This window comes from Chiloscyllium punctatum, chromosome 39 (assembly GCF_047496795.1).
Source record: "Chiloscyllium punctatum isolate Juve2018m chromosome 39, sChiPun1.3, whole genome shotgun sequence".
Classification (NCBI taxonomy): Eukaryota; Metazoa; Chordata; class Chondrichthyes; order Orectolobiformes; family Hemiscylliidae; genus Chiloscyllium; species Chiloscyllium punctatum.
In genome coordinates, this window is record NC_092777.1 from 11,410,311 (window position 1) to 11,424,045 (window position 13,735).

At 46.0% G+C, this 13,735-nt stretch overlaps 1 protein-coding gene across 2 annotated transcripts in view; it reads right to left on the reverse strand.

Moving 5' to 3' along the window:
• Positions 1–13,735, reverse strand: part of LOC140463816 (baculoviral IAP repeat-containing protein 7-like) — a 43,130-nt gene that overhangs the window by 23,272 nt on the left and 6,123 nt on the right. For both annotated transcript variants that reach the window (XM_072558168.1, XM_072558167.1), the window contains exons 2-3: positions 8,124–8,223; positions 4,537–4,618 (exon numbers count right to left, since the gene is read on the reverse strand). In XM_072558168.1, coding sequence (XP_072414269.1) covers positions 4,537–4,618; positions 8,124–8,223 — 182 coding nt within the window. The remainder of the gene's footprint in view (positions 1–4,536; positions 4,619–8,123; positions 8,224–13,735) is intronic.

A 13,735-nucleotide genomic window follows, 5' to 3' on the forward strand; every position in this document is an offset into this window, starting at 1 on the left:
TAATCAAAAGGGCCACAACACACTGCAGCACACCAGAACTACAAAAAGAGGAAGAGGAACCCCTCTACAATGTATTCGCCAAAAACGGATACCCGCGCAATTTCATCAACAGATGCCTAAGGGAGAGACAACGGAACGAGGACATACCACAACCCAAAGGACGAGCCACACTACCATACCATACATCAAGAGCATTTCTGAACTGACAGCCAGACTACTGCGACCACTAGGACTCATAACAGCACACAAACCAACAGCCACTCTCAGACAACAACTCACCAGAATGAAGGACCCGATACCCAGCCTGAGCAAAACCAATGTAGTGTACAAAATCCCATGCAAGGACTGCATAAAACACCACATAGGACAAACAGGAAGACAGTTAACGATCCGTATACACGAACACCAACTAGCCACGAAACGACACGACCAGCTATCCTTAGTAGCCACACACACAGACGACAAGCAACATGAATTCGACTGGGACAACACTACCATTATAGGACAAGCCAAACAGAGAACAGCCAGGGAATTCCTAGAGGCATGGCACTCATCCACAGATTCAATCAATAAGCACATCGACCTGGACCCAATATACCGGCCACTACAGCGGACAGCTGGAACTGACAACTGGAAGCGGCAGAGACAGGCCACTATAAATGCTGGAGGAAACAGCACAGAAGCGCTTCACAGGAGGCTCCCAAGCACTGAGGATGTCACCTAGGCAGGGGACGAAAAATTTGCAAGACAAATTCCTAGCTCGGCGAACAGAACCACAACATACACTTAGATACACACCAACATGCACCCAGATACTCACCCAAATATTCACCAACATACACACCCACACACTCCCAGGCGCACACCCACACACTCCCAGACGCACACCCAAATACTCACCAACATACACCCAAATACACACCCAAATACTCACCAACATACACCCAGATACACACCCAAATACTCACCAACATACACCCAGATACACACCCAAATACTCACCAATATACACCCAGATACACACCCAAATACTCACCAACATACACCCAGATACACACCCAAATACTCACCAACATACACCCAGATACACACCCAAATACTCACCAACATACACCCAGACACATTCCAACATACGACCAGATACACACCCAAATACTCACCCATATACACACCAATGTATGCCCAAATACTCACCAACATAACACACACAGATGCACACCCAAATACTCACCAACATACACCCAGACACTTACCCAAATACTCACCTGTATACACCCAGACACACACGCAAATACACACCAATATACATCCAGATACACACCCAAATACACACCAATATACATCCAGATACACACCCAAATACACACCAATATACATCCAGATACACACCCAAATACACACCAACATACACCCAGATTCACACCCAATCACTCACCAATATTCACCCAGACTCTCACCCAAATATTCACCAATATACACCCAGACACAAACCCAAATACACACCCACATACACCCAGATACACACTCACATACATCCAAATATCCACCAACATACACCCAGATACACACCCAAATACTCTCCAACATTCACAGAGATTACACACCAAAATACACACCAACATACAGATTGAAATACTCACTAATGTACACCCCGACAGACAGAACCTCTCTATATCTATACTTATTCACTTTGAAATGAAGGGCAACATTCCATCCACCTTCCCGATTACCTACTGAACGAGGATGCTCTCTTCATGCACAAGGGGTCCCAAATCCCTCTGTGCTATAGCTTTCTGCAGTATTTCCTCATTTCAGTAATACTTCGATCCTTTATACTTCCAATCAAAGTACATGCTCACATACTTTCCCACATTATATTTTAGTGTCATTAGAATACTGCACACACACTCTCTCACTCGCACACATACACTCTCCTATATACATACACATACTCCTACACACACTTATGTGCACGCAGACACTCCTATTCACACTTACATGTGCACACACACTCCCCAACATGCTCTTATGCACACACGCACTCCTATGCATATAAGCACAGTCCTACGCACCCAGTCCTATGCACATTTATGCATGGACAGACTCTCCTAATCACACCATATGCACACTTACGCACACAAGCTCTCCCATGTGCACACTTATGCATGCACACACTTGAAGCACACTTACACACTCCTACACATACTTACACATGTGCGTACAAACTCCTATGCACACTTATGCGCGCACACACTCCTACGCATTGTACATGTGCGCACACACACTCATACACATGCATACATGTGCACTCGCACACTCCTGCTTACTTGTGCACTCTCACTCCTACACACACGTAAATGTGCATGCACACACATACACAATCCTATGCACATGCACACTCCTGAGCACACATTCCTACACACTCCTATGCACATGTACCCGTGCATGCGCACACTATCCTATGCACACTGTCTCCCATGCGCACAGACTCACTGCTATGCACATTTTAGACGCGCACAGACTCACTGCTATGCACATATAGACACGCACACTCTCGTGCGCGTGCGCACAGACTCACTGCTATGCACATATAGACACGCACACTGTCTCCCATGCGCACAGACTCACTGCTATGCACATATAGACACGCACACTCTCGCGCGCGCGCGCACAGACTCACTGCTATGCACATATAGACGCGCGCACAGACTCACTGCTATGCACATATAGACACGCACACTCTCGCGCGCGCGCGCACAGACTCACTGCTATGCACATATAGACACGCACACTCTCGCGCGCGCGCGCACACACACTCTCGCGCGCGTGCGCGCACACACACACACGTGCGCGCGCGCGCACACACACTCTCGTGCGTGCGCGCACACACTCTCGTGCGCGCGCACACACACACACACTCTCGTGCGCGCGCGCGCACACACACACACTCTCGTGCGCGCGCGCGCACACACACACACACTCGTGCGCGCGCGCGCACACACACACTCTCGTGCGCGCGCGCGCACACACACACTCTCGTGCGCGCGCGCGCACACACACACACTCTCGTGCGCGCGCGCGCACACACACACACTCTCGTGCGCGCGCGCGCACACACACACACTCTCGTGCGCGCGCGCGCACACACACACTCTCGTGCGCGCGCGCGCACACACACACTCTCGTGCGCGCGCGCGCACACACACACACTCTCGTGCGCGCGCGCACACACACACACTCTCGTGCGCGCGCGCACACACTCTCGTGCACGTGCACACACACACTCATGCGCGCGCACACACACACACTCTCGTGCGCGCGCACACACACACTCTCGTGCGCGCGCACACACACACACTCTCGTGCGCGCGCACACACACACACTCTCGTGCGCGCGCACACACACACACTCTCGTGCGCGCGCACACACACACTCTCGTGCGCGCGCACACACACACTCTCGTGCGCGCGCACACACACACTCTCGTGCGCGCGCACACACACACACTCTCGTGCGCGCGCACACACACACTCTCGTGTGTGCACACACAATCTCCTACACATGCATCTGTGCACACACATACACACACTATCCTATACACACAGGTGCGTGTACACTCTCCTATGTACACACACACACTCTGCCACACTCATGTATGTGCGCGCGCACACACACACATACAAACTCCTACACTTGCATTTTCATGCAAACACATATTCACACTCTCCTACTTATGCATACGCACGCACACAAATGCACACACTGTCCTACATACACACCCTCTCTCCCACACATACTCTCACTCATGCATGTTTTCTCTCTTTCTATCTCACCCATGTGCTCTCTTTGGTACACACTGTCTCTCTCACACTGACATACACCCATATAAGTATTGCACATTGCTGAAAAGTACACATTTCCACCTTGTCCTCATCAGGACAGTTGGAGCATGTACATGCACCTTGTCCCTCTCAACTCAACTGAATGAGTGACTGCTCCTTACTGGTCAATCAGAGTCAACCTGCCAGGTTTAAATTTAAATATAGCCTGGCAGTTAACTGTCAATCATCTTTAACTGGTCCATCTCACATGTAGTACCTCTGTCAGGTTCACTTGCCAATCACTCAGCACTCTCATACAGTACACTATTTTGATTTCCTCTGGAATTGGTATTTCTTGTGAAATCTCCTGATCAGTAGAAGATGGAAAGTTTTGACAAAATGTCAACAATCAAGTTCTCTTCCAACAAACATCTGAACATATAAGTTTGTAGGTGACAAAAACCAAAAGAACTATGGATGCTGTAAATCAGAAACCAAAACAGAAACTGCTGGAGAAGCTCAGCAGGTCTGGCAGCATCTGTAAAGTGTTCTGAGGAAGGTCACCGGACCTGAATCATGAACTCTGATTTCTCTCCACAGATGCTGCCAGACCTGCTAAGCTTTTCCATAATTTCTGTTTTTGTTTCTTTACACATTGGTCCACATGCAGACGCAGACAGAAGGTTAAAGGTAGCACCGCATTACTGAACCCACCGCTGACTCGATGATATTGGAATGCAGTTCCTGAATCCTGTTCACATAATCCCTCCCTTTGACTTGGAGTAAGTACTCGCAGCTGGCAAAACAGGACATTCACATTAGTTACGAATACATCCATTAAACATCATCTCATATTGACCCCTCTCCCCCACTGCCACTTTCTTCCTCAGGTAGGGTTTCGGGGTTGGGGAGTGTTTGGGGGTGGGGGGGGTGTAGGCATAAGAGGAGAGGGGAGGAGGCTCTCTTCCCAGTTGTATTGATCAGTGCCTTTGAATGGTGGACCCAACTCCAGGCCCACACACCACAATCCTACCTGAACAACTGCCAAAACAGACAGCAGATCCAGAACACACTGCCTTTTATTTACGGTCACAGAGTCATACAGCATGGAAACAGACCCTTTGGTCCAACTCGTCCATGCCAACCAGAGATCCTAAATTAATTTAGAGCCACTTGCCACCATTTGGCCCAAACCCTTCTAAACCCTTCCTATTCATGAACCCATCCAGATGCCTTTTAAATGTTGTACTTGTACCAGCCTCCACCACTTCCTCTGGCAGCTCATTCCATACACACACCAGTCTCTGTGTGAAAATGTTGCCTCTTAGATACCTTTTAAATACTTCCCCTCTCACCTTAAACCATTGCCCTCTAGTTCTGGACTCCCCCACCCCAGGGAAAAGACCTTGTCTATTTATCCTATCCATGCCCCTCATGATTTTATAAACCTCTATAAGGTCACCCCTCAGCCTCCGATGCTCCAGGGAAAACAGCTTCAGCCTATTCAACTTCTCCCTATAGCTCAAATCCTCCAACCCTGGCAACATCTTTTCTGAATCCTTACAAGTTTCACAACATCTTTCCAAAGGAGGGAGACCTGAATTGCACGCAGTATTCCAAAATGGCAGTCCTGATGAAGGACTTATGCCCAAAAAGTCGATTCCCTTGCTCCTCAGATGCTGCCTGACTGGCTGTGCTTTTCCAGTACCACACTCGTTGACTCCAACAATGGCCTAACCAATGTCCAGTACAGCTGCACTACGACCTCCCAACACCTACACTCAATGCACTGACCAATAAAGGCCAGCGTATGAAACACCTTCTTCACTACCCTATCTACCTGCAACTTCACTTTCAAGGAACTATGAACTGCACTCCAAGGTTGCTTTGTTCAGCAACATTCCCCAGGACCTTATATATATGTCCTGCCCAGATTTACCTTTCCTAAATGCAGCACCTCGCATTTATCAAAATTAAACTCCATCTGCCACTCCTTGGTCCACTGGCCTACCTAATCAAGATCCTGTTGTAGTCTGAGGTAACCTTTTTCTTATACCTCCAATTTTGATGTCATCTGCAAACTTACTAACTATACCTCCTCTGTTCATATCCAAATCAAATCATTTATATAAATGATGAAAAGTAGTGGACCCAGTCCCGATCCTTGGGGCACTCCACTGCTCCCAGACTTCCAATCTGAAAAGCAACACTCCATACCACTCTCCATCTCTTAGTAAGACATGATTTCGCATCCACAAAGCCATGTTGACTATCCCTAATCAGTCCTTGCCTTTCCAAACACATGTAAATCCTGTTCCTCAGGATTCCCTCCAACAACTTGTCCACCATCGACGTCAGGCTCACCAGTCTATAGTTCCCTGGTTTTTCCTTACCACCCTTCTTAAACAGTGGCACCACGTTTGCCAACCTCCAGTCTTCCGCCACCCCACCTGTGACTATTGAGGCTACAAATATCTCAGCAAGAGGCCCAGCAATCACTTCCCTAGCTTCTCATACAGTTCTAGGATACAACTGTTATCCACCTCTGTGTTTTAAGACATCCAGCACTAAATCTTCTGTAGTATGGACATTTTTCAAGATGTCACCATCTATTTCCCTACATTCTATATCTTCCACCACCTCTCTGTAATATATTTCAAGATGTCACCATCTATTTTGTCATGTTCTCTATTTTCCATGTCCTTCTCCACAGTAAACACTGATGCAAAAGACTCATTTAGTCTCTCTCCCATCTCCTGTGGCTCCACACAAAGGCCACCTTGCTAACCTTTGAGGAGCCCTATTCTCTCCCTAGTTACCCTTTTGTCCTTAATGTATTTGTAAAAACCCTTTGGATTCTCCTCAATTCTATTTGCCAAAGCTATCTCATGTCCCCTTTCTTCCTCTCTTGATTTCCCTTTTAAGTATACTCCTCCTGCCTTTATTCTCTTCGAAGGATTCACTCGATCTCTACTGTCTATACCATACGACTGTCTATACCATACGACTGTCTATACCATACGCTTCCTCCTTTTTCTTGATCAAAACCACATTCTCTAACCATCCAGCATTCCCTACGCCTACCAACCTTGCCCGTTACCCTAAGAGGAACATAGTGCCACTGAACTCTCGTTACTTCATTTTTGAAGGTTTCCCATTTTCCAGCCGTTCCTTCACCTTTGAAAGTCCGCTCCCAATCAACTTATGAAAGTTCTTGCCTAAAACTGTCAAAATTGGCCTTCCTCCAATTTTGAACCTCAACTTTTAGATCCAGTCTCTTGTTTTATATCACTATTTTAACATTAATAGAATTGTGGTCACTAACCCCGGAGTACTCCCTCAATGACCCCTCAGTCACTTGCCCTGGGCCTTATTTTCCAACAGTAGGTCAGATTTTCTTTCTGTCTGATTTGAGTCTGATTCACCCAATTTCCTTCTGTCTTTATGTTTCAATCCTGCTCAAAATACTCCAACAGGCCTTGATGCAGCTGAAATATAACCCTCTTGTCTTCTGGTTTGAGGAATAAAGGCCAACATTTCATTGTGGTTTGGTGAATTGATGAGGCCTAGTAGATTAAGGTGAGTCAGCTCTCATCTCATCCTGCCAATTAGAATACCCATCAACACTGCTTAATGAATCTTCAAATCAGGAAAATTATTTGCTATCAGTTCCATAGGCTTCAAATTCAATTAATGTTCTTGTCTAGGTCCCACTCCCAGAACTAGGCCTCTTACACAGGTCTCAAATGTCCCACAACCTCTTGGGCCCAAAGCATACACAGGCTGAACGCAGGAAAACACGGAGTGACACAGGCTGAACGCAAGTAACACGGAGTGACACTGCCTGACCATAGGTAACACGGAGCGACACAGGCTGAACACAGGTAACACGGAGTGACACAGACTGAACGCAGGTAACACTGAGTGTCACAGGCTGAACGCAAGTAACACGGAGTGACACAGGCTGAACGCAAGTAACACGGAGTGACACAGGCTGAACACAGGTAACACGGAGTGACACAGACTGAACGCAGGTAACACGAACACACACAGGCTGAACACAGGTAACACGGAGTCTCACAGGCTAAACACAGGTAACACGGAGTGACACAGGCTGAACGCGGAGAGTCACAGGATGAACAAAGTTAATACAGAATGACACAGGCTAAACACAGGTAACACAGTGACACAGGCTGAACGCAGGTAACACGGAGTGACACAGGCTGAACGCAGATAACACGGAGTGTCACACCTCAAAAACACAATCTGCCGCATGTTGTTAAGCTGGTGGTAGTCAGTACCGTGGAAACCATTTTGCATGCTCCATCCATGGATCATCTCCCAGCTCCCAGTTTCGCAGTTCTCCATCACAGTGAAAACATTTCACATTGTCACGGTGACCTGTTAAGCAGGAAGGCTCCAGAAAGTAACTTGGATGGTTTAATGATGAGCTTGATATCTCAGGTGACAACATTGCTGGAAATACCAAACACTGCAACTCAGATCAGAAAAGCCCAGCTGACAATGTAAAGCAGAAACCTTCATTCACATCATTAGCCACCCCACTGTCCTGTCGGCCACATCATAGCAATGTCCCTCCCAGATGTGACCATTCCTTCAGCCAGTGACTCTCAGCTATTCAATCACTGGGTGAATCACATGTAAGACTGAACTGTTCTCATCCAATGTGATCCCTGTCCACCTACAATGGTACATGCATGGGTGGTGTCACACCTGGCAAGGTAAGGGTGGAGCATGGTTTGGAGAGGAGGTGGGGAAAGGAGGGGATGTGTAGCACTTTACCCATTAAAGTTGGATTATGTAACCAAACTTAGCACTGACAGAAGACAGAGAGAAAATATTTAGTCAACAAATGGGTGAGAGTGAATTTTCTATTCATTCACAGGATGAGGGAGTCACTGGCTAGGCCAGCATTTATTGCCCAAGACTAATGGCTCAGTTAAGAGTCAGCCACCTTGCTGTGGGTCTGGAGTCATGTGTAGGCCAGACCAGGTAAGGATGGCAGTTTCCTTCCCTAAAGGTCATTAGTGACCCAGATGGGTTTTTCCAACAATCAACAATGGATTCACGGTCATCATTAGATTCTTACTTCCTGATGTTTATTGAATCTAAATTCCACCATCTGCCGTGGATTTGAACCTGGGTCCCCAGAACATTATCTGGAGCTCTGAATTAACAATCCAGCGTTAGTACCATTAGGCCATCACCTCCCTGAATGCATGTGAAGAAGCAAGTGTGTGTGAGTGACAGGGAGTGGGTGAGTGACAGTGTGCGTGGGTCAGGGTGAGCATTCTTTCTGAAACAAAAACATAAAACTGAAGCAACTCAGGTCTGGCAGCATCTGTGGGAAGGAAACAGTTAACAAGTTCCAGTTAGCAGAGTTTTGAGTCCGATGATTCTTCATCAGAACTGGAGAGTCACTAAAACATTGACACACTTGAAACATTAACTTGCTTTCTTCCCACAGATGCAGTCAGACCTGCTGAGTTTCTCCAGCAATTTGTTTTCATTTCAGATTTCCAACATCCACAGTTGTTTGTTTCATTTTTGAGAATTCTTTCGAGTTGGCGAATCTACGTTGTTTGGTCTCGTGTATGTCAATGTGTTTATGTTCGACCATGTGCATGTGTCAGGATCATGTATACAGGTCAGGGTGAGTGTGGATGCTTGTGTCAGGATGTATCAGAGTGTGGGAATGTGCATCTCAGGTTATGGGCATGCATGTGTTGATGCATGCACATATGTTAGGGTGTATGCGCACACATGTATTAGGGTGAGAGAGAGTCTGTCAGGGTGTCTGTGCATATCAGTGTATGCACCCAGGTCAGAGTGTGCCCAGTTCTGGCTTGACTTGACTTAGCTGATACAAAGTGTAAGAGAGCACATATGCTCTGGGATTATAAACTGAAGTAACAGCAGTGGTTTTGCAAGTGCCACACATTGCATTGAACAGCTCAATGTTGCTTTTTGGAGCTGTGAGGGGGGAAAATTCAAGACTGAGTTGCAGTGACAATCTTCTCAATTAAAGAAATCCTGCATGACAATAGCCCTTTGATTGGCAGAGCTACTGTGTTAGAAGGGCAGTGGGAGAGAAACATTGAGAGCCTACAACCTAAAAGCATTTCTCTCTCATTGTAGGAAAAAGGCAGAAAAACAAAGAAAGCTGAAAATGAATCATTCCAGTAAGACCCAGGTCCACCTGATCAAGCATTGAATCAAAGAATGACCATTACAGACAAACAACTTGCATCAGTACTGAAAATCATAATTGTTATGGACTAGACCAGACCCCTCAAAATATTTTAAGAAGGTGACCTAGATCCTAACCTTTTCATATTTTAAAGGGAGATATGAAGTGGATATACTAAGGGTGATACAGCTGGTCAAACCACTCGGCTTTAAGCAAAACAGAACTTATTTAAACACTACAGTTGAAACACAAACAAAAGAAAATGGATATTTAGAATAACTATTAGACAACATAACTGACTCAACACAGCAACTTAACTAAGGAGCTGTTCCAATTCTAGTAACATCCCATAAACAGACCCTGTGGCAAAAGGTAAATTCAAACACAGGTTCTTATAGGGAAGAGAGATTTCAGAGAGTGAAGCCAGTCAAGAATCATCTGCTGAAGCATGGAACCTTTCTGCACTGCAGCAGCTTCTGCTCCAGCTACCAGAAGTTTCTCTGCTTTAATTAAACCAAACCAAAACCTGAGAAGACCACCCCCCCCGCGCTGCCATTGTTAAACGAGGATCCTTCCAGACATTTCAGCACCTCTCCCTTTACGATCTCGCTTAAAAAAAACCCAAGGACAAAATAAGCTTGTTAAAGCGATAGCATCATCATCATCATCACACAATTTAAACCACAATTTAAACCACACTTAAGAGTCACAGAAATGTACAGCGCAAAAACAGACCCTTCGGTCCAACTCATCCATGCCAACCAAATATCCTAAATTAATCTCATCCCATTTGCCAGCATTTGGCCCATATCCCTCCAAACCCTTCCTATTCAATACCCATCCAAATGCCTTTTAAATGTTGTAATTGTACCAGCGTCCACCACTTCCTCTGGCAGCTCATTCCACACACGCAACACTCTGTGTGTGGAAAACTTGCCCCGTAGGTCCCTTTTAAATTTCTCCCCTCTCACTCTAAACCCATGTCCTCTCGTTCTGGACTCTCCAACCCCAGGAAAGAGACTTTGTCTATTTACCCTGTCCATGCCCCCCATGATTTTACAAACCTCTAGAAAGGTCACCCCTCAGCCTCCGATGCTCCAGGGAAAACATCTCCAGCCTATTGAGCCTCCCCCTATAACTCATATCCTCCAACCCTGGCAACACCATTGTAAATCTTTTCTGAACCCTTTCGATAGGAGGGAGATCAGAATTGCACACAATATTCTAAAAGTAGTCTAAGTAATGTCCTGTACAGCCACAACATGACCTCCCAACTCTTATACTCAATGCACTGACCAATAAAGGAAACCTTACCAAATACCTCCTTCACTATCCTATCTACCTGCAACTCTACTTTCAAGGAGCTATGAACCTGCACTCCAAGGTCTCTTTGCTCAGCAACACTCCCTAGGACCTTACCATTAAGTGTATAAGTCCTGCTAAGATTTGACTTTCCAAACTGCAGCACCTCACATTTATCTAAATTAAACTCCATCTGCCACTCCTCAGCCCACTGGCCCATCTGATCAAGATCCCATTGTACTCCAAGGTATCCTTCTTCACTGTCTACTACACCTCCAATTTTGGACTTGAAATCTAAACTTGTAATCTTTGGAATTTTGTTTACTGTCTACATCTGTCCAAACCATAATCAGTGTCAAGTCTTTTGTCTGTCTTCATGGTGAATGAAAGTATGTATTTGGGATTTCTGAAGGGCCACAAGTTGCATAAAAATCGATGAGCAATAAGATCATATGGTACAGGAGGATAATTAGACCATTCAGCCCGTTGCATTTGCTCTGCCATTTGATCATGGCTAAATATTATTTCCTCATTCAATTCTCCTGCCTTCTCCCCATAATATTTGACTTCCTCTTACTAATCAAGAACCTATCTCGGCCTCCACAGCTTCCTGTGGCAATGGGTTCTGCAGGTCCACCACCCTCTGAATGAAGAAGACCCTCTCTATCTCAGTTCTAAAGGGTCATCCCTTCACTCTGAGGCTGTGCCCCCAGGTCAGTCTCTCTTACTAGTGGAAACAATCTTCACATCCGCTCTATCTAGGCCTCTCAGTATTCTCTAAGTTTCAATCAGATTCTTTCGCATTCTTCTAAACTCCATCCAGAATAGATCCAATGTCCTCAACTGCTCCTCATAGGATAAGCTCTTCATCCCCAGGATCGTTCTTGTAAACCTCCTCTGGATCCGCTCCAAGGCCACCACATCTTTCCTTAGATACAGGCCCGGAGAAAGTGAGGACTGCAGATGCTGGAGATCGGAGCTGAAAAATGTGTTGCTGGAAAAGCGCAGCAGGTCAAGCAACATCCAAGGAGCAGGGGAATCGATGTTTCGGGCATAAGCCTTATGTCTGAAATGCCAATTCCCCTGCTCATTAGATACAGGCTCACAGTATTCCAAATACAGTTTGACCAGAGCCTTGTACAGCCTCAGCAGGATCACTCTGCTCTTGTATTCTAGCCCTCTTGAAATGAATACTAACATTGCATTCACTTTCTTAAAATGCCAATGGAACCTACCTGTTGTCCTTAAGAGAATCCTGAATGGGGATTCCCAAGGCCCTTTGTACTTCAATTTTCTGAATCCTTTCCCTATTTAGAAAACAGTCTACTCCTCTATTCTTCCTGTCAAAATGCATAACCCCACATTGTATCCCATCTGCCACTTCTTGACCCACTCTCCAAGCTTTCCTGCAGCTTCCCCACCTCAACACTACCTCTCCCTCCACCTATCTTTGTGTCATCTGCAAACTTAACAATAATGCCCTCAATTCCTTCATCCAGATAGTTAATGTTTAACGTGAATAGTTGCGGTCCCAACACTGACCCCTGTAGAACCCCTACTAGTCACTGCCGACCTTTCTGAAAAAGACCCCATTTATTCCCACTCTCTGCCTTCTGCTAGTCAGCCAATCCTCGATCCATACCCCAAACACCATGGCTTCTTTCATTGCCTCCTGTGTAGCACCATATCAAGTGTTTTCTGGAAATCCAAAGAGATCATGTCCACTTGTTCTCCTTCATCTCACCTGCTTGTTGCCTTCTCAAAAGAATTCTAACCGATTTGTCAGGCATGACCTCTCCTTGACAAAGCCCTGCTGACCCAGCCTTAGTTTACTTCCAAATATTTCACAATCTCATCCTTAATGATGAATTCTCAAATTTTACTGAGATTAGACTTACCTACACAATTCTGCCTCCCTCCCTTTTTAAATGGGGTGTTACATTAGCCAGTTCCAAGTCCTCTTGTGCCCTGTCTAATTCCAGTGATTCCCGAAAGATCACAATCAATACCTTTACAATCTCCTTAGTTCCCACCTTCAGAACTCTGGGTGTAGTCCATCTGGTCCTGGTGGCTTATCCCCTTTCCGACCTTTCAGTTTCTCCAGCACCACCTCCTTAGTGATGGCCACTACACTCACCTCTGCCCCCGACTCTCGAAGCTCTGCTATGTAATCCTCTTTTCCCATTTGTTCAGGTTAAGCGTGTTACAGTAAAGAGAGAGTTACTTTCTGAAGAAGAAGAAATCTGGTGTGATTTTGATTTTAGCTCAAATGGCTATTAATCAGGCAAATTGATCACTTTGGTGGTCTGATTGGGATTGGATTCATTTTGGGACAACTTGTGGAACAGCCAGGCATCACTATTGGGGCTTTTTTCTGGTTAAATTGTAACCGTTATATGT